The sequence below is a fragment of the Carettochelys insculpta genome, chromosome 18, assembly GCF_033958435.1.
Source record: "Carettochelys insculpta isolate YL-2023 chromosome 18, ASM3395843v1, whole genome shotgun sequence".
NCBI lineage: Eukaryota > Metazoa > Chordata > Testudines > Carettochelyidae > Carettochelys > Carettochelys insculpta.
Window position 1 is genome coordinate 13,840,143 of NC_134154.1, and position 26,627 is coordinate 13,866,769.

Consider the following 26,627-nt stretch of genomic DNA (forward strand, 5'->3'; position numbering starts at 1 on the left):
CTATATGTTCAGCACAACGAGGCTCCATTAATTGAACACTACAGGTTTTATCATAAAATAAAGAAGAGATTATGACCAGAAGGAAGGGGGGAAGAAATGATGACGACTAGAGAAGAACCCCAAAATCCTGTAAAGATTTAGTTTTACTATTAAGATGTGACTTGCTCTAGCATTTGCTGAGTAGCTGTAGTCTCATCATCTGATATTCCCCTGTACCCCTTATAACTAGCCAATGTCATTTAAAAATATATTTACAAAAATATTAAAAATTATATTTAAAAATATATACATATATAAACATATGCTTACTGTTTTCTGGCTCATTCTTCCTGTAAACAACATAGATGACATCTCCAGTCTGCAAAGGGCATGTCTGCTTCTTAACCACTTTCAGCTTATTAATTACTGTTCCATTAGTGCTGCAAAGAGAAAGATAGTTATTTAGCCCAAATATTTCATAATTATCACGTGGGTTGATTGGGAGAGGAAGAAGGGGGAAGGAAGATATTCTAGCAGAGAAAAGCATTGCTAAGCAAAACAAAATGAAGCCAAGATTAAGAGAACCCAAATAACTGAACGGGAAAAGTCTGCCTTGCTGGGCTATACAGCAGAGGTGCAGAGGACTTCATTACTAGTTTGCAGCTTCTGGTAAGGAAATGTGGCTAAGACAGACAATGATCCCATACAATCTGGAGAACAGCTCAAAATAATTAGAGAATTGCTCCCTACAGAAGATAAATGGAAGGCAGGAAGGGGCACAAGTAGTATGATGGTCATCTGAAAGGGCTAAGAGGTAATGTTGGGATTAGTCTTGATGGGAAGGACTCTCTTGTGAACCGTTTTTGGGGCAGAAGAACAACCACGTTACATCTACAAAGCAAAGTTATTTTGGAATAATAGTCAATATTTCGAAATAACTGTGCGAGCAGCTACACTATGCACACACTATTTCAAAATAAATTTGAAATAGCAGGTGCATTAGTTTGAATTTCACAAACCTCATTGCAGGAGGAATAACACCTATTTTGAAACAGGCGATATCCTAACACGGAGCAGAGCTATTAAGAAATAAGCCATAATGGCATCCAATGGCACTATGTCGAAAAAGGGCACTACATGTCCTGATATGCTATTCTGAAACAATTGGTTGCTATTCCAAAAGGCATTCTTGTATATAGCTGTGTTATTTCAAAATAAGCTATTTCAGAGTCTCTTTTCCAGAATGGATTATTTCAAAATAATGCTGCTGTGTAGACATAGCCCGAGGGACCTCACATTAGCCTTTCTTTCCTTCTTCTTCCTCTCAGATATTGATTAAAATGCCAAAAGTTGCAGATGGGAAATGATTCTGGTTATTGGTGACTCTAGTCAGTTATTTTACTATTATTTAACTTAGAAAATGAATTGCTGGAATGGGTGTGGAATTAAGGTTTATAAGTTTTCCGTATCACACTCTTGAGCTTACTGATGGAAGGATCTAAGTTTCCCATGATGTACACCTCAGCTATTTGTAACTCAGTCAAAAGTTACAGGGGGAAACAGCATATATATGTATCAGAGGGGTAGCTGTGTTAGTCTGGATCTGTAACAGCAACAAAGGGTCCTGTGGCACCTTATAGACTAACAGAAAAGTTTTGAGTCTGTGCTCACGAAAGCTCATGCTCAAAACTTTTCTGTTAGTCTATAAGGTGCCACAGGACCCTTTGTTGCTGTCCCAGCATATATATGCACTTGCATGGAGTTTAAAGCCAGGCGATATAGAATCACTGTGAAGAGAAAACAATTTAAAAAAAAATCCTTATCAGAGAACATAAGAACAGCCATACTGGGTCAGACCAAAGCTCCATGTAACCCGGTATCCTCTGCCAGGTGCCCCAGAGGAAGTGAACAAAACAGGTAATCAAATACTACCTTCCATGATGTCCATTCCTACCGTGACAGAGGCTAGAGATACCATCCCTGCCCACCCTAGCCAATAGCCATTGATGGACCGATCCCTCCATGAATTTATGGAGGTTTGGGTTTTTTAAGCTTTGTTAAAGTTGTGTTTTTCACAGCATCCTCTGGAAGGGAGTCACACATGTTGACTACGTGTTGTGTGAAGAAATACTTCCTTTTGTTTGTTTTACACCTGCTATCTATTAATTTCATTAGGTGACTCCTTGTTATTGTGTTATGTAAATAGCTTTTCCTTATTTACTGTCTCCACACTAACCACGATTTTACAAATGTTTTTCATATCCTGTTACTTGTCTCTTTTCCAAGCTGAAAAGTCCCCAGTTTTATTAATTTCTCCTCAAATGGCAGCCGTTTCAAATTCCAATATCTTTTTTATTTGAGGCAAACACATATGCATGCAGTATTCAAAATGCAGGCATACCCTGGATTTCTACAGAGGCATTATATTTTCTGTCTTATTATGCATCCCTTTCTTACTGATTCCCAACACTGTTTGCTTTTCTAACGGTCACTGCATACTCAGTGGAAAGTTTTCAAAGACCTATCCTCAGTGACTCCAAAAATCTCTCTTCAGTGGTAACAGCTAATTTAGAAACCATCATTTTGAAGACTTACATTTGGAAACATATTACTGCACATCAACACCAGCTACTGACCAAACATCTTATTATATCTGTTTTCCCTCATTCTTTTTGGGGTGTATTTCTTCAAACAGTAGCTATGAGTGTATTAAAATCAAGTCAAATTATGTTGGAATTAGTAATTTCAGGTCTTGTGCAATATTAGCCTTTTTAAATAACCCATAGAATAAAAGGAATTCAGATATTGCCATTCAAGAACATCTGCAACTAACACCATATGTAAAAAGATGCCCAAAGATCACTGAGGCTTTTTGTTGCATCTTTGCCAGTCTCTGGGACTATAAATCTTTACTGCCATCTTGTGGATGAACTTAGTTGCTCACCCAACCACAGCACAGCTTTTATCACATGACCATAATTTTCCACCACAAAACAAAAACTATCTAGAAACAAAATCCACCACTCTCCTCTCATTATTTACCTTTTTAAACAAAAATGGCTCAGTAGGCAGGCCTCTCCAGAAAAGACAGTAAAGAGACTGTTAAATTTCCAGAAAGAGTCATAGCAGGAAGTCAGAAGCACTGCTAGGAGAAAACACTTCCGAGGTGGTGCTTCTCCCTTATCAGTCATACCTTATGCATGTACATGTGTAAGTCAACCAACACAGTGCAAACTGCAAGAAATACTGTTTTGAAGATCACCTGCAGAAGGGAGGGAAAACATTGAACTCATTTCCTTCTTTGCTCCAAAAATTCGGTCCTCTTTTTTTAATAAATATTTTCTCATCTTTTTATCTTAGAAATACAGACCCAGTCTACGCTGAAAGGCTCCGATGACCAGAGAAACAGTGGAGAAGGAAAGCTGAGCAATTAGGAGAGGAAGGATATTTAAGTCAAATTGGTTTTAGTTTTTTATTTGTTATTATCTACCTGTGTAAAATGACAAATATTCTGATTTTTTAAAAGAAAGAATTAATTGCTTTTCACTGGTACAAGCCAACTGTTCCCTGACTAGTCACAGACAGGTAGCTGTGTTATTCTGTATCTTCACAAAGCAAAAAAGCAGTTCTATCGCACTTTAAAAACTAACAAAATAATTAGGTGATGAGCTTTCATGGGACAGACGCACTTCTTCAGATCTGGAAATTCTGATACATTCAGAATTTATCCAGATAAATGTATTTATTTAGAATTTAATTATTTTAAAAGTAATTTATTTATTTATAATTTATTCAGATTTACTGCTGTCCAATAACTCAGCATGTCAAACAAACACGTAAGGGGCTATTGACACACACTGTTTGTTTTTTTTATGATTTAGCTGCAACACAGGAGGGCTACGTCTACACTTCAGCGATCTTTCAAAAGAAGTTCTTCCAGAAGAGCTCTTCCAAAAAAACTTCTTTGGAAAGAGTTCATCCACACACAAAAAACGGATCAAAAAGATTGATCTGCTCTTTCAACAGAGAGTATTCACGCAGCCCTTGCTCTTTTGAAAGAACGGGCCAGGGATTTAAAAAAATCCTGCACCATGAGGACTGTTCTTTTGAAAAAAGGGCCCCCGACATGTCTACATTTGTTTTTTTCTGAAAGACTTTTTTGGAAAAAGGTGGTCTTCCTCATCTGGAAGTGGGAGAAGGACACCAGAAAAAGTGCTGTGTAGTTTCAATTTCAGCCAGAAAGAGCATTTTATTGTGCATAGACACTCCATGGATTCTTTCGGAAAAGGCATGTTTTCTTTTGAAAGAACTTGTAGTGTAGACACAGCCGAAGAGAGTGCATACAACTGCACTGTTCCAAAATCAGCTACCTCCCTTGGTGTATTCCTTTTCAACAGAAACCTGAGCTTCGCCCAGCAATGTTTCTAGAACGGCCTTCGCCCAGGGCTCTGGACAATACCATCAACTCAAGCATTCCCTCCTCTCCTTACCCGCTCCTGCACAAAACAAAAACCACCCCATGAGACTTGCTTAAAAACCATAAGATTTTAAAAACATGGAACGAGAGAGGCGGTTATTTTCCTTTTCGTCAGATATGTGGAAATATAATGTGTCATGTTCTCAGTGCCCAAAGAGAGGCATTACTCAGGGTTGCAGTATTCCTAGGGGCCTAACAGTGCATCTAGCTCCTGCCTTCCACAAACTACACCCTTGCAATTCTGACAGCAAAGTTCGAGGGCATGTGGGCATGTCTTTGTTACTTGCTGGACCACAGACAGTAATTGATCCAGTGGAGGATGAGGGAAATCAAAGTATCAGTTCCATAATAGACATGATAAATTGACTGCCAAGCACTCTTTCATTGACTCCCGTACTCCACCAAAATTAAAAGAGCAGGCTGAGTCAATTGGAGAGTGTCAGCTGTCAACTTGCTGCTGTGAAGATACTGTGAAGATAAGCAGACCCAAGTACGTTGACTTCAGCCACGTTATCCACATAGCTGAAGTTGGATAACTTAGGTAGACATCCCGTGGTTCTCTCTTCTACTAGCTGCCCCTTTTTGTTGCCTAGCCACCTGAGCTCTCCTATGCCATGACTATCTGCAGAGGTGTGTAGGCAAGATCCAACAAGTGAGTTGAGGGGTTAGAGGAAATGTATATTATGGCAGGAGGACAGCAGGAAGATGAGATTTAAGTTTTTGTCTACCCTAGTATTCTTGTTGGCAAAACTTTTGTTGGTCAAGGGTATGCAAGAAAAAACACTCTGGCCAGCATACGTTTCACTAAAAAAAAAACAAAAAAAAAAAACACTCTGGTGTAGGCAGCACTGTTTCTGTGCAAGACACTTGGAACTGACTGAATTATGCTGGTAGGAGAGCTCTCTACCACGAGCATAGGGTGGCTACACAGGAGACCTTATAGTGGTACAGCTGTGCCACTACAAGGCCCATAGTGCAGACATAATCTTAGAAGGCAAAGGTAAATTCTATGGTTGAGATGGGGTGGCCATCTCAACTCAGATTTCTGCTTGAGAATTCCATTCACACATCATTAAACTTGAATGCTGCTCCCACACTGCCTGGTCTGTTCATTCAGGGTTGGAGGGAGCCTGAATCATTCCACTTCCCACTTTGTATTACTTTTGATTAATTCTGCCAGCACCGCAGGGGCACTCCTCTGAATGGAACTTTCTTGGAACTGTCAGGGTCTATTTTTTGCTTTCGACCTTATAAAGTGTGAGACAGTCAAACCATTGGATGAAGTCCCCAAGCCCTTTACTAGGCAAGCACATTAGTTTCTCATGATACGTCATAGTAAACTAGAAATACAGCCCTTTTCTCTGCAGGTTCTGCCCATTCAAGACTTTTCCCTGCACACAAAACTAAAAGTGTTTCTATCTTGTAAAAGAAGTCACATGTCCTAAATAAATATCAAAAGTGAGTTTATGGTCTAGGAAAGAATCTCACTAGCAACATCACATTTACCAACTCTGATCAAGAAAATGAAGAAGGGGGTCAAGTTTTGCAACTGGCAAGAAAAATGGTACATCTTAAGTTAAACAATGCCCCTGTAACTATGTGGGTGAAACCAGGCCCTCTGGAAAAACTAGTGAAAAATGATATAAGAAAAACTCCCTATCCTCTGTGGGCAAACACTTTTCACAAAGTGTTTATTCTATATCAGAATTATCAGTTCTCACCCTCAAAGGAAACCACCACTTTCAAAAGACAAGTCTGGGAGCTTCAATTCACTACTCATCTAGATGTGCAAAAATCCTGGGCTGAACAGAGACAATGTGGTAAAGAACCTTAAAACCAAGCTGTAAAGCACTGACCCCTCTTTTTGTCCTATGATGGCAGAGATGTCAATGGTCCACTCCACCTTGAACAGTCCCTTACAATATGTGTTAACTACTTTAACTAAAGAACCCCTTCCACTTTGTATTTATGTGTGATGCTGGGCAGAGGCAACTGGTGAGGGAGTACCTGGGGCAGGAAGGGGGGGGTGGAATTGGCAATGCCCTCCTAACCAGAGGGTGGGAGAGGAAAGATCTGAGATAACCCCACTCTGCCCTATGGCCCACCCCTTGCTCTACCCTCTCCCTGCCACCCCCAACTGAGGTGGACCAGAAGACTAGTGAGGCTGGCACCAACAGTAGGTATCTTCACCACCACCCCACCAATGCTCATTGACAGCTCAGTGTGGGAAGAAGAGCAAGGAGGCCCCAGCTTGCACTGCTCTCCAGACATGCTGTGACGCTTCACTTTCTGCACGACCGATCCCATCCCCTGAACCCAAGCAACTCAGCTGGCAAGCTGGGGCTGCCTTGCTACATTTTCCCTACTGCTGCTGGTGAATGTGAGGGGGGTGCAGACTCTTGCTACCAGCACCGGCCCTGCTAGTCCCCACTCCCTGGGGACAGCTGCTGGTCAGCCCCTCCTACCCACAGCATTTGGGCAGGGCACATGACCCCTTGTGTCCCCCCGCCAGATGTGTTGCCTCTGATGCTGGGAGTACCTTTCCCAGACAAGAAGAGCTCTGTGTGGCTCAGAACTTGTCTTTCTCATGGGCAGGAATTGATCCAATTAAAGATACCCATCTTGTTTCATTATCCATCTTGTTTCTCTAATATCCTGGGACCCACATGGCTAGAACACCACTGCATAAGCTCTCACCAAAATTCTGATAACCCAGGAGGAAACAGTCTCTCCCAGAAGAACAAGTTTGCTGGCCCCAATCCTGCAAAAACTTTTGTGCTGAAGCAGTAAGTTGACTGATGTTGCTGGAACAGAGAGTGCTAGACCAGACAGGTTCAACCTCTAGTATAAGGAATAAATGTGCCTTATACTAATTCACTAACCTCCCGGACACCCCCAGTTGCGCTACAAAGATGTTTGCAAGAGGGACCTCAGGGAGGTAGACATCGAGCCGGACAGCTGGGAGGAGCTGGCAGACGATCACAGCAGATGGAGGCAGGAACTACACAAGGGCCTTCAGAAGGGTGAGATGAGGATCAGACAGCTAGCAGAGGAGAAGCGAGCCCACAGAAAGCACAGTAAGGACCTGCCAGGCACCCATTACACATGCAACAGATGCAGCAAGGACTGTCACTCTCGTGTGGGCCTTCACAGTCACAGTCGACGCTGCAAACGATGATCCCAAATGGAACTATGAAGGGCGCGATCCATAGTCTACGTAGACTGAAGGATGCTACTACTGCTGCTACTACTATACTAATTCATTATGAACAGTTTTAAAACCTCCTAGCATGACTGACGATTTTTTTTCCACCATGCTATAATTGCAACCATATAAGGCAAACAGGTTACAAAACAACTAGGCACTCCCCATCTGTTTTTCCATTCTCGAAGTTAGGTATTCTGGGAGAGGCAGTGGGGAGGAGATGCATTTTAAGGATTGTTGGAAAAAATAGCACCAAAAAATAAGAAAGACTTACCAACTACTCCCAGATATGTACAGCTAACTCCTCTCATGAGCCCTACACAGCTTTACTCCAATAACTTGTAATAACAGTTTAAAGCAGGACTAACCTGGTATCCTCCAATGATACTTGTCCAGATTCTTCATCCACTGTAATCTTACAATGATCACCCGACACCAGTTTGTTGCCAGGAAAGGACAAGTCACAACCTTAAAAAGAACATGTTTATAATCAATATGCTTATCAATATCCCACGAGCACTTACATAGGCAGATCCTATCACAGAGGCTGATCAGTCCACCTAAAACTCTTCTTTTAAAAATAAGGATTTACTCAGATTATTAAAACACAAAGTCAATTTAAAATTCAGTGCAGTTCACTGCATTAGGCAAACTCAGACTTAAGATGAAGTTTAGGCATAAGGGAAAGCTTAGTAGTGATTTGGGTCAGCGGGGATGATGGGAACCTTCCTACCCATTCTAAAGCTCTGAGCAACCTTCACCTTTTTCATGCTGCTTTAATCTCTTCTTCACAATCATATTCAAGGCTCCACACTCAAGATACCATTCCATCTTGCAATATCACTTCTCATGTAAGAGGGGCCATAACTAAGGCATATGATTAGTTTCCTCATATTCATAGCCTGGACTACTTCCCAGACTATTCAACCCTCCCTAGACAAGGCAGAGACATCTGGGGATAGCTGATCTTGAAACAAATAAGTCACTGAAAACACCTCCAATAATAGTTAACTGCTGTTATTCCACAACTGATGTTCATGTGACAGCTGCAGCTACAGAGTACAATTTGTGCTATACATGATCTTGTGATTCTTCCTGAAAGTGACCAGAGTGCTGTAGTTTCACTCAGAAGTAGTACAGAACTTCAACACTTGTGTACCCCATCTACTGCGTGGTTCTTGGATATACAGTAAGGGCAGGGAAGAAGAGAGTAACAGAATGGACTAAATGAATTTTTCCAGAATCTCATATATTTTCCTAAAATGATAATAGTGCCAACAATATTTTGCTGAGGAGTAGATGGCAAATTTTGGTTATGTATCTTATCTGCCACATAAGCCCACTGAAATTTAAATAGAAGATTTACTGGTATAGATGTCTTGTTAGTTATTAGCCATATTTAGCAACACAGTCATCAAAAAAGGAACAAATACATGAACTAAAGAGACAAAAGATATTCACATTTTCCCTATAATAAGTTCCACGAATTCCATTTTGACTGACCATATAGAGTTTACAAACTATAATATACTTTCTTAAATGGTGGGCGATACAATGTGATATGGATTGAATTTGATGGGCAAGCAATCTAAAATTAGTGCCAGTTGGTAGACTGGATAACTTGCCTTAACCATAGAATTCCCTTAAACACAAGAACTCTTGCATTTCAGATCAACTCTCACAGAAATACTTTAATGTGTTAGCCATCGGAATAAAGGATTTGGGGATTGTAGTATGTGTATGCATGTGTTAAAGTATGAAAATGTTGCATTGCAGATTCTCTCCCCCGCCCCACTTTGTTTAAATCACAAGAGCTAAAGGGGAGAGTTACAACAAAATGGATGTGGTATGGCAAAACTTCACTTGAAATGTAGTGGTTTTATTTATTTTTATTTGCACAGAACCTATCAGGGAAACCAACACACAAATTCATTGGATTGGGTGTTCGTGTTATTACCGGAGTCCCATTTAAAAGAAAGACAAAAGCAAGGAAAGAATAAAACTTTTCTCTCTTTGAAATGCCACAATAAGGAAAAAGCAACAAGAGATTCTGCAGCAAACGCTGAGGTGGGCCTCTTCTATCTTCTTTCCACCATTTCCTCACAGGAGGCAAACATATCTGACCAGAGTCCATCTTTACAGTTTTTAAGGCCAGATGGAACCACTATGATCACCTCATGGGACCTCTTGCAAACCACAGACCATCTTACCTTTCCTCCGCCCAATTGTCCACTCCCTTTTCAGCAATAACACATGGGGCTCTGCTTCATCAGCACCTAACCGGATCAGCTTCCCCCAAGGCTGTTGCTGTTGATTTTGGTCTCCTCCTTCAGAGTGCTCCATTTGGATTCACATCTGATTACGGAAAAAAAAATATCACAAGACACACGTGGGGAGGGAAGAGGTACGCTTTCTCGCCTCAGCTCTCACAAGCACAATCCTTTTACCTTCCTCCCCCCTCTGTTCTCCCTCTCCTGGCTTTCACTGCTATGATTCTCTCTTTCCCCCCACATCTTTCTCGGTCCCAAACCGTCCCTTCTTCTCTCCCTTCTCATGGCTATTTCCAAAACAACCTTCCCAGCAGCAGCAGCCCGTCACACACACCTGCACACCCACGAACCCCCAGTGTTTGCGTGGAAGTCCCTCCACCGTACTCTCCGCTTCTTCCATCTCCCTCCCAAACAGGGCCCCCCTCCGAGCCTGGCCCTCCCAGGCCTCTCACAGCCCGGAGGGTGTGACACACAGGAGCCGGGCTGAGGCGGCTGCCGGGTCCACCTTCTTCTTCCCAGCGTTTCCTTCTCCTCCCCAGTACCCTCCTCCTGCTCCCCGCCCCAGGGCCGTGCCCCGAGAACAAGGGAGGGGGGGGCCCAGTGACCCCCCCTCCCCCAGCGCCCGTCTCTTACACCCAGTGCCGCCGCGGAGGCTGCTGCTGTCAACAGACATTGCCAGCCATCAGCTGATCAGGCCCTGGGCGGGGCCACGAGCTCCCCCACGCCTTCTATTGGAGGCCAGCGCAGGGTAACCATAGAGAAGCCAGACGGGGGAGAGGCACCGGAAGAAATGGCTTCCGCTCTGGTCACAGAGCTGGCCGCGCTAGAGCGCCGCTCCACTCCAAGCGAAGCAGCCATCTTGGCTTGGGGAAGTCAACCGAAGGAAAGAGGCGCCACGTCCATCTTGGAGAGGGGCATCATTGGAGAGGTTGCGTCGGGCATTTTGGATGTGGGCACCCTGCCCGGCCGAGGTAATACATTCACCACAGAGCAAGCTGGCGCCCATCTTTGTCCTGGGCAAAAGGAATGCAGTTCATAAGCGCTCGTCGTAAAGAGTAGTCCTGTGAAATATCGAGTAATTAACCTACTAGGACCACAGCAAACATTAACAGGGTTTAGCTGACAGGGAAGGAACCAGCCCAGCCACTTTCCCAGGGAATTGCTCCAGATTCCATTCCTCACAGAAAGACAAAAACAGATACAACAAGGAGACTGGTGGCACCTTATAGACTAACAGATATTTTGGATAGTGTCAGATGCACCTGATGAAGTGGGTCTTCGCCCATGAAAGCTTATGCTCCAAAATATCTGTTAGTCCATAAGGTGCCACAGGATGTCTTGTTAGTCTCTATCTTCAGAAACAACTCAGCTACCCCTCTAAAAACAGAGAAACTGATTTTGGGCCCAGTCTTTCTAGTTTTGAGACACACTTAAATACAATCACAGGGTGGGCTGTAGAAGTCCACACTTAGCAGTATTGCTGACTCCACATAATAGAAAAGCATAAGTCAGTCATGTCATTCTTCCTCCCTCAAGTTGCCAGTGTTGGTTGGACAATTAATACAAGAATCATGAAAGTTGGCAACACTGAGAAGATGGCTGGACCCACAAAAGTCATTCTTTGATTTCAACAGGGATGCTTAGATGTATAAACATTTCAGGACTGGGCCCCAGTTTACAAGACAGACTGTGTTCCTCATCATGCACATTATGGACTCTTATGAAGTAATCATTGTGCAGGACTCAGTTTTGGAAACATTCTCCTTGTTGGAGCACCCTTGCCCATCTGTGCAAGGAATCCAAGTTTCTGCCTTCGGTATTAGAGGATGAGCGACTCACAGGCTCAGGCCCTACCAAAGTGTACATAATGTCCATAACAAGAAGTCCTGTGGCACCTTATAGACTAACAGATAATTTGGAGCACAAGCTTTCATGGGCAAACACCCCCTTTGGCATCTGACAAGTTAGTCAAGGAACCTTGCCTCGGACCTGCTTGTCAAGGGGGACCCTACCAGGAATATGAAAGCTCTGGACCATATAGCGCTGAGGCTCTTTAGCCCAAGATACAAGCTTTTCTACGACTACAAGGTAGCAATCCATCAGAGAGGAACATCCAAGGAGAAGGCAGACAGCATACATAATGAAAGTAAAAATCTCTTAAATGTTACTTTTTTTTGAAGATTTTGTGTGGGTTTGGGATGAAAGAGACACATCCCTGTTTAGTTTTATTTAACAATTTTCAGTTGTAATAAAGTATTGTTCAGATTCCTCAAGGATTCAAATCTAGAGGAGACAACAAGGAAGATGTATTTATGTATATACAGTAAGTGCAAGAATGCATATAAAGATTGTACTGAGCATGCACAGGAGTTTTACTCTCAAGTTGCCATTTTTGTCTATGGCACATTGCTCTCTCTCCATGCCTATGATTCAAGACTGTATGCACAGTCTCTGAAGGAAAATACACAGAGGAATGACCTTTAATCCAAGTGTTTTTTCCTTCTGAAAACTATAGGGCCAATCTTAAAAACTTGTAATTTCAATCCTGTAAATTAAATGGGGAATGCCCATATGAATAAAGTTATTTGTATAAATGTTTGCAGGATGATCAGGCCAAGATTAAAACCCTTCTGTTTGAGAGACAGAGAGAGGTTGTTCTGAAAAACTGTTTCCATTCCTACTTAGCCCATCTTCATGAAGACAAAAAGACTGAGGCTGCACTACATTGGGGATGGGATGGCAGAAGCACATCAGATGAGGGATGTATTATGTAGCATAGCACTTTCCCCTGGGAGCCTAAAAGATGTCCAGGAAGAAAATCATGTTGGAGTTAATGCACCAAGGAGTTACCAATGTTGCCAACTTCAAGAGATCAAAAATCACAAAGTCAAACACAGTCCCACCTCCTCACATTTTGTAGGTCACATTTTTTTTTCTGAGCTCATCCCTAGGATGTGGCCATATATGTTGCACACTCTCCCAAATGTACTAAATAAGGTGGTGCTGGGGCGTTCTGCAGGAGCTCTTGCCCCTATATCTTCCTGTCTCCTGCCTAACAGTTAATCCTGTCCTCCAGTCCCCTGCACAGTGTCCCATTTTATTCTGCACATGGGTGGGGAAAAAATCTGCATATAGATGGAAAAGATTAGATGGAACATTGCCCCCCCAGCCCAATTCCCCAATCTCCATCACCATCACTCCATCACTTCAGCCCCCATTACCTGTTCAACCCTCACTGCCCTCAATTCATCTGCTCTGCGTTCACCCTGTCTTCTCAGAACCCACTATCAATTCAGCCCTTCCATGCCCTTGCCTCAACCTTCCTCACTTCAGCCCATCTGCAGCTTCCAGGCCTTGTCTCTGCTCCTCTTGGGGTTCTTCACCCTTTGCAGGCCTGGAGATCTGCAGGGAAGTTCCTGCTCCCACTTCTCAGGCTGGCAGAGGAGCAGGTGCCCATGGTTGTCGGCCAAAACCCTAGCTGTGCAGGATTTACAGGATTACTTGGAAAGGAAGCATGCTATTGGGGGCAAAAAATGTGGAGCAACTGTCATACCACACACAGACTTTGGCCATAATTCCTCCTTGCAACCTCCAAATTCTCATTCCTCTATGTTCTGTGAGCTGCAGCAAACTGTTCTTGCCTGGACATCTTTCAGTACATTTTCCCCACCTCATAATTCTTTCTGTGGGTTTGGAGGGATGAATCCTAAAAGTTAATTTCATAACCAAAATAGAGAAATGAGAGTATAAGTGCATATATTTTTAACAACTGACAAGGACACAGGTCTGTTAATCAAGCATAAACCAAAGATATTTCAATTACAGCTCACAGTTCACAGGTCAAAGTGACTGTATGGAGTACCCAGTTGATAATCCCATTATAAATATAATCTAGCATTTTCTTAGAGAGATGCCATCAATTTTACAAATATTTTTAAAAATATTAGTTCTTTCCAGAAGTTACTATCACTAACTTTGTTGTGTTTTATGTTCAAACTGGATTTTTTAAAAAATGACAAGTTTTTCACTCTTTATGCCCTTTGTTTACTTTTCTTTCTACTTGGAAATGAAAATAAGTGAAGCCAGGTGTTTTGTTTTTTTTAGAATAACTTTCAAGATCTCAATGCTGCAGTCTTCAGGTTGCAAACACTGGCTACATCTACACGTGCACTCTACATCGAAATAGTCTATTTCGATGAATAACATCTACACGTCCTCCAGGGCTGGCAACGTCGACGTTCAGCTTCGATGTTGGGCAGCACCACATCGAAATAGGCGCTGCGAGGGAACGTCTACACGCCAAAGTAGCACACATCGAAATAAGGGTGCCAGGAACAGCTGCAGACAGGGTCACAGGGCAGACTCAACAGCAAGCCCCTCCCTTAAAGGGCCCCTCCCAGACACAGTTGCACTAAACAACACAAGATCCACAGAGCTGATAACTGGTTGCAGACCCTGTGCATGCTGCATGGATCCCCAGCTGCCGCAGCAGCAGCCAGAAGCCCTGGGCTAAGGGCTGCTGCACACGATGACCTTAGAGCCCCACAGGGGCTGGAGAGAGAGCGTCTCTCAACCCCTCAGCTGATGGCCGCCATGGCGGACCCCGCTATTTCGATGGTGCGGGACGCGGATCGTCTACACGTGCCCTACTTCGACGTTCAACTTCGAAGTGGGGCGCTATTCCCATTCCCTCATGGGGTTAGCGACTTCGACGTCTCGCCACCTAACATCGATTTCAACTTCGAAATAGCGCCCAACAAGTGTAGCCGTGACGGGCGCTATTTCGAAGTTGGCGCCACTACTTCGAAGTAGCGTGCACGTGTAGACACAGCCACTGTGTGAGAATGCGTGTTTAAAAAAAAAGTTTGCACTTGTTCTACAAGGTAGCAACAAAAACACTTCTATTGGTCTTAGGTATTTTTGTTTGTTCCTCCACACCCCACATTCCCCTGAGGGGTTATTCCTAACTAACATTAGTTGTCTACTTGCAAAGCCTGGTTATTTTTAATTGCTTTTCTTTAAGTGTTTTTTTTAACATAGTTCATATGAAAGATGCCAAATTGATAGCACAGGAGAATAAAATTCTGAATTTATCTGCACAACAGGCATGGCAACTATCCATGCTATGCTATCAACATATTTCTCCATCAACATATCCCTCAAAGCTGAATTGAAGGGATTGATAGTAGAATTCGAGGATATTAAACAGATAAGAACAGATAAAGTGTTTTATTATAGCTAATCTTTCAAGCAAATTAAAAAAAAGCACATTTAACAAGATAAAGTATAGGGCATCTGGGGGATGATGGTGGGTTGGGGAAAAAGGATTAAGTAAACACAATTTAAGAACCCATAGGTGTAACCTGCTTTGTCCTGGAGACAGGTAGGGGATATTTAACATCTGAGTCCATAAATGTCATTGGGGGTGTCACCCACATTGGAAAGCAAAGTCCAAGAGTCAATCATAGTACATAGGTCCATGGGTAAAGCACACCCTGCGATGGGGTCCATCCTTAGTCTTTTTCGGTCCTGCAGCTGACCTTGGGAAGAGAAAAGAAACCCTGTAGACACAGTCTATCAGGTGACAGCAGCCAATGTTTCCCCTGACCTTGTCCCTTGACATTCCTCCTCGTCATTGTCTGTTTTGTCTCTCCTTGTCCCTCGTTGTCCAAAGGCAGGTGTTATTAGAATCTGAGTCCATAAATGTCCAAGTGGAGGCCACCTATAAACACACAAGGGTATTGGTCTCTAGTAAAGGTCGCAGGTCCATGGGTGGGATTGTGCCCATCAATGGGGTCTGTCCTATGTCCCCTTTGGTTTCGCAGCATTCCTGTATCAAACAGAGTCTTTCAGGTAAAAGAAGCCAATGCTTTCCTCACCCAAAACATAGTTCATCAGGTAAAGGAAGCCAATGCTTCTCCTGACCATGTCCCTTGTCTTAGTGCCAGGCACAAAAGCATGGTCTGTTAGGAAGAAGTCAGTGCTTCCCTGACCAAGTCCCTCATCGCAGACCCTCTGAGTTGTCCCTCATTGTCTATCAAGGATGGTGATGTCCCAGAGTGTAGTCCAAACTTGATCTTATCTAAAAGGCCAAGAAGCACATTCAATCCCTTGCCTCTGAGAGTGCAAAAGGAGTGCCCATTTGTACCACTGCTAATTTTAGAAGCCCCTTCCCCCCTCCCCAATTTAAATTAGGTTGGGCTGCCTCACCTGAAAGGTACCTTAAGGATGGCAGTGTAGAAGACAAAAGTCCATCCTAGATTTTAGGAGAAAAGGACTTTGTGGGAAGAGGCTGAAATTTCAGAGAAAGTGGAGCCTATTTAGCATAAATTCACCCTTGATTATGAATAATAGTATCAGTTTAAATGCAAACCCTCCACTTCCCAGCCCTCCCCTCAAAAAAGATATAGGATTCATAGCTCTTGTTCTACTGAAAATCAGAACAGCCAACAGTGCTGTACTTTCCCATAGGTCTAAGTCAAGAGGTATGTTTGCACTGACAGTACATGCAGCCCAAAGTAAGCATGCTGGTTCTACAAGTCACCTCAGTGTAGTGAAGGAATTCATCTGCCACAGGCAAAAAAGCCCTACTGACTAGAATAAGAGACTGCTCCAAACAACGAATGATGTTTTCTTCAAATCTCTCAAATCTTTCTGCTCAGTATGGCAGGCCATTTACAAAATGATAAAACACGGTTTATGGCTTCTTGCAGATTAAGAAGCAGAAGAAAGATTTAAGAAAATTGTTGGGGAACATATACTACATTACATAACTCATATCTTACTTTTTTTCTGCACACAAGATACCATAATTTCTCAGTCCAAATAGCCTGGATTCTTTCACCACCAGTTAAAAGCACTCCTGAAAGAGTGGTTAGAGTTATCTTCTTGTATTTGATAGTAATATCTCTCTGGAAAATTACTGAAGTAGAAAACTTGTGACAGGTTCCTGTAATAAAAGAGAAATATATACTTATCTCACCTTTCCCATATCCAAAGGACAGTGCTCATCTTACTCTTAAAGCAGACATGGACAACCATGAATAACGTATGGTCACATGACTGGCCTTTCTTCAAAACCACAGGCAGCAATAGTTGCCTCCAGCCCACTGGGGTTATCCATTTGTGGCCCTGCACTCCCCTCATCTGGAACCTTCCCCCACTTGCACACTGAAGCCCCAAATTTGCCATATTTACTCTACAAAGTTCTAATGAGTTTGCAACTCTCAAGGTGTTGTCTTGCTGCAGTAAAGTATAATGCCTACCTATGTCACTCGCATAAATAATGGAGTGCCACGGTACTCAGCTGATAGCATGGGGGGTAGGATTAATCTATGTTTCTCACCAATCCTTTCTCTGACATTAAAGAGTGTTGTTGATCTGCTTTAAAGAAATCCTATTCAGGTCTGGTCTACCATAGGAGATAAAGTCAAATTTAAGGCTCACTTGTCAATTTTTATAAACTCTCTGTCTATACCCCAGCGTCAATAAGTCTATTCCAATCTGCTGTAATGCCAACCTCTGTACTGCTGACTTCCCAGCCAAGTTACTCGAAAAATGAATATGAAATGTTGAACTAAAACAGTGTAGATTAACCAGGTTTTAAATTGATTTTATTAGCCCTGGAAACTGTCCCACAGTGCCCCTTAAGATGTCCTTTCCAGTCCTCGCCCTGCCCCCTCTGCTCTCCAGGTGAGCAGGAAGTAGGTGACAGGAACTGGTGTTGATCAGCCCAGGAATTTTGATTAGATTTCCTTTCCTCTCTGGCTAGCGTGGCGAGCAGACATGTGGATCACATCTCTGCAGCACACCTAGTACACCTTATACCCATGAGTTCCCAGGATTGCAAAAGCATGGGAGATATAGAAAAAAAGTATACTAAGGTCATGGTTAGTCAAAGGTTAGGCTTCTGGTGAATGTTGAGGTTTTGGGGCTACTAAGCGGGGCTCTCCATGGCCTTCCTCCCCTCATTGTGGGTCCCCGATGAGAGGAGGGTGCTGAATGTGTGGAGAGATGAGGTAGTGAAGGCAGGGGAAATGGTTGGACTGGGGATACTGAGCCAGAAGCAGGGGACTAGGCTGACTGGGTGGAAGGAACTCTAAACTGATGGTGCATGGAGGGACCAGGGGATGGAGGGCCAGGAGCAGGGAACTGGGCTGACTTGGTGGAGGGAGGTCTAAAATGATGGTGCCTGCAATAGCTGGAGTATGCAGTGCCCCATCTGGGGGAGAACGAATGGGGTAAGAGTTGCATGTGTCTGTGGTGCAGGGAGTGGCCTGGGGATGCTGTGCCTCTAAAATGGGAAGGTAGTGTGTACAGATATTGGGGTATGTAATGGGATATTTGTGGGGGAAAGGCATGCATGGATTGCTGACTCTAGCAGTGAGGTAATTAATTCCATTTGTCTGCTCATAATAGATTTGTCTGATTGCGATTTCTCTACCACTGAATTCAGTAACTCTGTCTGCTTTCCCATGAAGGACATAATTGATTCAGACATGCACAAGTAACACGCGAAGATGTTGAGTCAGCCTTCCATTCTTTACTACTACCCAAGATGCTTTACTGCCCGCTAAATAAAAATATATTTTGGAAAAAAGTTTCATTTATTAGGTAATAAGCTTTGAAGTTTGATGGGTGGTGATGGTTGTGTCGTGGCTTATGGGGGGCGTTTCGTAAAGGGCAAGGAAATGGCATGGTTGCAGGGGCAGAGTACCTGTTAATGCCCTTCACGCTCATTGAAAAACATGGTTTTCAAGGCATCCCTGATTTTAAGTGCGTCTTCCTGGGCTTTCCTGTTTTCCCTTGGGGTCAGCTGCTGATAATTTCTTAACAGGACATCTGCCTCAGTCCACCACTCAGGCATGAAACTTCCCCCCTTGCCTTGCAAGTGTTATGAAGAATACAGCAGGTCCCAATGACTATAGTAGTGTTCACTTTGTTGAGGTCTAAGGAGGACAGCTGTGTTTAGCTTATACATTTTTTGTATGTGTGTTAGGGTTAAAGTTGTCTCAGAGCTGCAAATTAAGGAACTCAAGGGACAGCCCAGCTCAATGCTAACTGAAGTAATCCTATTTAGCAGTCACTGTGCATAAGAGTTTACAGATAGATGTGGTCCTGGAACAGACTGGTCATTTTAGGGTCCTTACTAAGCTTAACAATCAGATCAGGCCAACCCCATTAAAGAAAAAGGCAGTTATTTTAAGAGATTGTGTGGAAATAAACGTGTGTCTGAGGTAATTTTTCTTTTGGCAGAACCAATTCAGTCTTTGCCTTCACAAGATGGTCTTTTACATTTGATTTAAAATTGGATTTGGGCCTCTAGGGATGTCTTTTGCCAGCCTCTCAAATATAGTAGCCACAAGAAGAGAGAAAAAAAAGTCACTTTTGCTTAAAGGCAGAATATTTTCTGTTGAACCTAATATGGACTTTGTCTTGTTCCCTCTTATACTTCATATCACTGTATCTGTTTCTAAAGTCACATTAGACAGGGCAAGATCAAACTTAGTGACCCATCTTTGTTTACAGTTAGAGTCACTGAAATAGCTGAGCTGAAATAGCTGAGCTTGACAGTATTTAACTTTAAAATGATTGAGGATGGGAGGTAAGTTTTAGGCCTGTATATGAAGATCAGGAACTATGAAGGGCAGCGTAGACTATGACAGGGTTTCAATTTAGCAAAGACTTAGGAACATTCTTCCACACCTAGAAACGTGGTAAAAGTAGCCTACACAGAGAGATCCACTAAGATTTGCTTTGCTGTAAGTGACCAACCACTAGCATCTAAGCAAAGAAGCCAAGAAACCTGCTCAGCAAATACAGAAGTCCTCTCCTTGTTTCAGGAAAATTTATTGCATGCCTGCTCTATGCTAGCTGCTGGTTACTACCTACAAAACCCTACATTACTTAATGCATGTGCCTGTCTCTTTCTGTCCCACCACCTTCAGTGCTCATTTGCAATATATGGGCTCAACTCAAACGGAAGGCTCGGAACCAGGGCTAAGGCATGAGCATATAATAGGACCTAGCAAGGAGAAGTAAAAGACACTATGTGATAGAACTAATCATAATGCATGCACACGGGGGGCTGAATCCATGTTGTATTTTACTACAGCTGAGGTTATTCATACTTCCTACAGCACTACAAACATAAGTGGTTTCTTTCCCCATTTAAGCAACATGTTTTTTTATATAACCTTACTCAAGTATCACTTGGCAGAGATGTTGACAGCAAGTGCACTTGGCTGAAAAGGTTCATACTTTATTTCTGTAAAGCAGCGTTGTCCAATAGGAATTCAGACTTCCACACTTGTGGTTGTCGTCTTTCTATAGTCGCCACATTATATTAAAAAAAAACCTTATAGAGTAAGGCACTCCCAGCATGTCCCCATCTAAATAAATGCCCTTCCCCTCCTCCAGAGTCAGGCATCCCCAGTCCCCATTTTATTCAATAGCAGCAACTCACTGCTGCCACTGGGGCCACCGCCACTGCTGCCACGTACTTCTCCCATGAAGTGGTGGGATGCATGCACAGACCGGGCAGACAGCACTCCCCATGTGCAGCTCTCAGGAGGAGCTGCATTTAAAAGCTCCAGTGTCCTATTTGCCACATGGAAAGTGATGAAATATTGCACGCTCCGGCTGTGAAGTAGTATACTAAGTAAGCTAATAGTATAGCACAGCCTTTTAAGTGGGGAGGGGTGTAGACTTTCCAACCTACATGATCATTTAGCACTTCCTTCTGCTTGAAATACGAGTTCTAGCAGTTATACTAGCCTAGATGTACAGCCCGAAATGTGCCCCTTTTATCACAGAGCCTACCAAAATGTCTGCTAAACTGGACTGCATTTCTCAGCCCATGTTGCTCTCAGAGAGAGGCTGGGTACTCACAAATTCTTCACCAGTTCCACAGCAACTTAACACAGCAAGTTCAGGAAACACCAGGAAAACAGCAGCTGTGCACCAGCATCATAGAGCACATTTCACACCATAATCCAGAAATAATCATACAATACGAACATAGAATATTGTGCTAGGAATAGAACATCATAAATGGTGTCGGCATTCTTCTGTATTTTTCATACAGCAATCCTTCATCTCCCTGAAAAAGAAAGAGTGCTCCCTTACAGGCAGATGATGCTACAATCTTGGGTGGTAGCATAAACAAACCCTGCCTCAAGGCAGTTTTCTCCACTGTTTACATCTAGGGCTAGTTTAGCATTTTTTACACACACACACAGGCTCCCTCATTCATTTCTTTTCCTCTCACTTGCCCTCCCTCTGATTTCTTATCAGACATTGTCCAATATCACATCCCTCTGTGCAGCAGCTTCCTACTGCTAATAGAGTTCCTGATAAGTAGCTTCTTGGACTCAGCTGGTTCTGCCAAGCCTTCAGCTGGAGCAGGTACAGCCAGCTGAATGCAATTTCAGTGCACTCAGAGTGGTGTCCAAATCAATTCTTTCCCAGAAAGGGAAGGAGAATAGTATGGATTCAAGTCCTTTCTTTGATTCAGGCATTGAGAGCATTGAAAATCCAGAAAGAAACCTTATTTTTTCTGTAATGCTTGCCTTTGAATGTGTATTTGGTAGGGAATAAATGGGTTTGTGTGGTGTGTACGGGGGATGGCTCAAGGGAATGGAAGTGCATATGGGGAAAATACTGGAAATAAAGTGAGAATAATTGCACAAGTGTGTAGCAGTAATGAGTGTGAATGAGATGAGAAAAACAAAGAGGAACAAAAGAAAAGGGGTGTGGGGGTGGAATTTGTATTTTAAAAGCTCCCAGTAAATAGAAAAGGAAAGGGCTAGAAAGATGGAAGAGTGATACAAGAAAATAATTGAGTAGTGGAAAAAGAAGGCAGAAGAGATACTCCAACATGTGCAGTCACCGGAAAGAATAAAACAACCATATGGTATGGAGACGTAGGGTATGTCTACACTATTGAGTTTTGTCACTAAAAACTGCCTTTTGGAGACAGAACAATGAGAGCGTTCACACTTCAGTGTGACTTCTATCAGGAGAAATACCTATTTTTGGTGACCAAAAACTTCCCAACAGGGACTTTTTCCTTTTCCCCTCCATTTATTGTCAACAAATGTATACATAGCTGTTTATTTTGTTGACAGAACAGGCCTCCCCAGTATCCCACAATGCCTGTCCTGATGGTGCTGATCTGTGTTTTGATCTCTGCTACCCTGCAGGCATTCACCCTTCCCTTTTCAAAGCTCTGAGAAGTATCTGATGGTTGAGGGAGCTGCTCTTTTTAGAATGCAGATTAGGGTTACTGTATTTGACCTTTCAAAAAAGAGGACACTCCTGAGAGGGAGTGTATGTGTATCACTATCTACCAACTCACATTGCATTAATGATGTTCTTCTTGGCGATCACTTGATAATAAGTAGAACACCTTCATGTCACCCTCCTATTTGTGAGTCTGTAGATGGCTGATCAGCCTGATTCTGGAGCTGCAGATCTTATCACAGAAGGAGCAGCTGTTGATAGCAGTTGGAGGGATGTGGAGCAGTTTTTGATGCTCTTTTCTCCTTCTTTGCCTCTCCTCATCTGCACTGCAGCAGGACCTCTCAAATTGTGCCACCCCCTCACAGATTACCATTCTCCACTGGGATGGTCATGTTGACACTGGTGCTGCATTTTTTCATGTGTGCCTTCAGCATGTGCTTAGCGTGTCCATGCACCCCCAATGTTCTTCTGTCATTCTTCCAACTCAGAAAACAGAATCTGTTTTGGGAGGCACTGATCAGACATCTGAACCACGAGACCAGTCCAACGAAGTTGTTGATGAATGATAATGGCTTCAATGCTGGTCATGTTTGACTTCCAGGACACTAGTGTTCCTGTGCCTATCCTCCCAAGAGATTTAGGATTCTCTTGAGGCCACATTGATAATATTGTTCAAGTGCCTCCAAATGATGCTTGTATGTTGTCTAGATTTCACATGCGTACAACAGTGTTGGAACAACCACTGCATGGTATACAAGGAGCATTGTCTTGGGATGGATTTCCTGGTTCTTGAAGACTCTTTGTCTCTGGGGGGTGAAAGCAGAGCTTGTATGGCTCAGACAATGCTGGATTTATGCATCAATGTCAACTTTAGCAGAAAGATGACTTCCAAGGTCTGGGAAGTGCTCCACATTTTCCAGCAGTTCTCCATTGACTTCAAAAGAAAGTACATGTGATTGTCCCCTCGGTGAAGGTTAGTAGAGCACTTGGGTCTTTTTGATGTTCAGTGTGCAGCCAAGATTCTCATATGCTTCAGTGAAGGCACTTAAGATGGTCTGAAGGGCTGCAGGAAAAAGATCAGCAACCATGTTGTCATCTGTGTACTGGAGCTCCATGAATGAGGTCATTTAGGTCTTGTTTTTAGCCTTCAGTCTCCGGACACTGAAAAACTTCCCATTCATTCTAAAGACAATCTTCATGCTATCTGGAAGTTTGTCATCAATGAGGTGAAGGGTCATGGTGATGAAAATGCAGAGTAGTGATGGGACAATGACTCAGCCTTGTTTGACTCCCTTTTTTACCTCAAAGGGGTCGCTTTAGGATCCAGTGTTGCTCAATGCTGTGTCAGTCATGTTGTCATGAAGTGGCTTCAAGATGCTAATGAACTTTTTGATGCAGTTGATCTTTGAGAGGATGGTCTACAGGGTGCTATGACTGACTAGCCGCGTCTACACGAGCCGGCTACTTCGAAGTAGCTGTGCCAACTTCGAAATAGCGCCCGCTGTGTCTACACGTGGCGAGCGCTATTTCGAAGTTGAAATCGACATAAGGCGGCAAGACGTTGAAGTCGCTATCCCCATCAGAAGATGGGAATAGCGCCCTACTTCGACGTTGAACGTTGAAGTAGGGCACCTGTAGACAATCCGCGTCCCGCAACATCGAAATAGCGGGGTCCTCCATGGCGCCCATCAGCTGAGGGGTTGAGAGACACTCTCTCCAGCCCCTGAGCTCTATGGTCGCCGCATGCAGCAGCCCCTTAAAGCTCCCCGCCCCCTTATTTCCTGTGCAGGAAGCTGAGAGCTCGTGCAGGCAGCAGCACAGCCACGTGCTCAGCCTGCACATCCCTCATCAGCCGCAGCCCACCACCCTGCACCCCATGGCACCCAGCCAGCCCCCCCAAGCGCCCCCAGGGCACCCCCCCCAAGGGGGGCCAGGGCTCCCAGGCTGGCAGCCAGCCAGGGAAGAGGCAGCGGGGCCCCTCCTGGACGGAGGCCGAGATCCGGGACCTGCTGGGGCTCTGGGGCGAGGAGGAGGTGCTCCAGGTAATGGGGAGCAAGAGGCGGAACGCGGATGCATTCGCTTGGCTGGCCGAGGGCCTGGCTGCCTGGGGTCACCCTGCCTGCACTCCTGACCATGTCAGGAGTAAGGTCAAGGAGCTGTGGCAGGGTTACGCCTGGGCCCGGGACGTGGCCAGCCGATCTGGGGCTGCCCCCGCCACTTGCCCCTTTTACAGGGAGCTCAGGGCCATCCTGGGCCCCCGGTACACCTCCTCCCCCCGGCCACTCTTGACACCTCAGCCGACGAGCCCCAGCAGGCCCCGGAGATGGAGTCCACCCCGGAGGCAAGCCCTGCACCCCAGGGGCACCCCCAGGCGCCCATCCCTGGGATGCCGGAGGAGGAGGAGGGGGAGTCCTCCAGCGATGGGGGGCTCTGCATCGCCCTCCCATCCTGCAGTTCCACCAGGGCGTCTGCCCAATGGGTGTCCCCCGAACGTGGGAGCGGACCGTCAAGTATGTACCCCCCCCCGGTGCACACCCCCGGGGTTAAGGGGCGGAGACAAGAGACATGACCAGGGCCCTCCACATGCCCAGATGACCATGGCCCCAAGGACAGCAGTGGCATGTCCCTCAGAAGAGTGCATCAGCCCCTGCCCCCCAGCAGGACAGCGCCATGCGCCATCCCTGGGGATGGGGGGAGTGGAAACTACAGTCCCCCGTGGGGGGTGGGTGGGACACCCATCATCATCAGCAGCATCTCCGGGGGACGGGGATGGGGAACCAGCAGCAAAGGGGTGGGGGGACAAGGGCCACGGGTCAGGGCCCACACTAATGGCTGTCTCCACTCTTGTTCCCCCCTGTGTTCCGCAGCTGCACCATCGGAGGGCTGGGAGAGCGCTGGCGAGGTGTCTGTGGTCCTGGAGAGCCCACCGGGGCCATCCCAGCAGGCCAGCCCCTTGGCGGAGCACCGATCAGCCCCAGGACGAAGCCGACGGAGGAGCCACCTGCGGACGGCCACGGACCCCCAGCTGCTCGTGACCCTCCACCGTCAGCTGGAGGTGTCAGAGCGGTGCCTGAGGGTGGAGGAGCAGTGGCTAGAGCTCCAGGATCAAGCGCTGGCCTGGCGCCAGGAGGCTTGGGGCCTTCATGCACACTTTCGACCGTATTGCGCAGCACCTGGCCCCCCTGCTGTGCCACCTGCCGCTCCGCCTGCCGCTCCACCTGCCGTCCCTCCACCGTCTGCCACCCTGGGGCCTGCCGCTGTGGGGGACCATGGGCCTGCTGCCGATGGGGACCATGAGCCTGCAGACACCGGCCGCTCATATTTGCTGGTTCTCCCGGCCCCCACCCAGGCTCGACCAGGGCTCTGGCCGAGACGTGGGTCGCGCCCCCCAACACCGGGCGCTGGACATTAGGGTGCGGGGCCAAGGACATGGCCCCCCCCCTCCTTTGTACATAGTCCCCCATTTGTAAATAGTTTTTGTTGGACCCCTGTTTTAGTAGCTGCCCCACCATGTACATAGTTCCCCCCTTTTCTTCTGTTAATAATAAGGTTGCACTGTTTTGTTTGAAACAACATTTCCATTTATCTCAAAGAAAACTGGGGGTGTGTGTGCTCTCGGGTGCTCTGTGGTGTGGGCGTAGGGGCAAGGAGTGTTGTGGAGGATGGGGGGAGTGCAGTGGGTGGCTCACCCGCAGCTGGCTCTGCTGACGTTCACCCCGCAGCCTGGTCAAAATGGGCCTGCAGGGCCTCCCGGACCCGGATCCCCTCAGGGTCGACCTGGCGACTGGGGGCAGTGGGTGGCTGGACATCGGCCCTGCCAGCCTCCACAGCCCAGCCCAGGAACAAGGCCTCTCCCTTGCTCTCCACCAGGTTGTGGAGTGCGCTGCACGCGCCCAAAACCCAGGGGATGTTGGTGAGGCTTGCATCCAGGCAGGTGAGGAGACACCTCCAGCACCCTTTGAGGCAGCCGAAAGTGTGCTCAACCACCTGGCGCGCATGGTTCAAGTGCATGTTGAACCGCTCCTGGCTGGCTGTGACATGGCCCATGTAGGGGTGCATGAGCCAGGGCCGGAGGGGGTATGCCGCGTCTGTGACGATGCAGACGGGCATGGTGGTGTCCCCCACAGGGATCTCCTGCTGGGGGATGTAGGTCCCTGCCTCCAGCCGGCAGCACAGGCCCGAATTTCTGAATACCCGGGCGTCGTGGGTGCTGCCAGGCCAGCCAACATAAATGTCCAGGAAGCGGCCCCGGCTGTCCACCAAGGCCTGGAGGACCACGGAATGGTATCCCTTCCTACTGAGGAAGCGTCCTCCGCTGTGCTCCGGGGCATGGATGGGGATATGGGTCCCATCCAGAGCCCCAAAGCAATTTGGGAAGCCCAGGCTGGCAAACCCCGCGATGGCAGCATCTGGGTCCCCAAGCCGCATGAGCCTGTGGAGGAGCAGGGCATTG

At 45.5% G+C, this 26,627-nt stretch overlaps 1 protein-coding gene across 4 annotated transcripts in view; it reads right to left on the bottom strand.

Moving 5' to 3' along the window:
* The window catches only part of CHFR (checkpoint with forkhead and ring finger domains), a 61,727-nt gene extending 51,110 nt beyond the window's left edge, over positions 1 to 10,617 (bottom strand). For 3 of the 4 annotated variants that reach the window (XR_012647995.1, XM_075012643.1, XM_075012641.1), the window contains exons 1-4: positions 10,565 to 10,617; positions 9,872 to 10,016; positions 8,030 to 8,129; positions 310 to 419 (exon numbers count right to left, since the gene is read on the bottom strand). Coding sequence is in view for 3 of the 4 variants with exons in the window: in XM_075012643.1 (XP_074868744.1) it covers positions 310 to 419; positions 8,030 to 8,129; positions 9,872 to 10,004 (343 nt within the window). In the remaining variant the exon portion in view is untranslated. Of the gene's footprint in view, positions 1 to 309; positions 420 to 8,029; positions 8,130 to 9,871; positions 10,017 to 10,265; positions 10,506 to 10,564 lie in introns of those variants that run through there. The other variant, XM_075012642.1, reaches the window with a different exon arrangement.
* Positions 10,618 to 26,627: the final 16,010 nt, after the last annotated feature.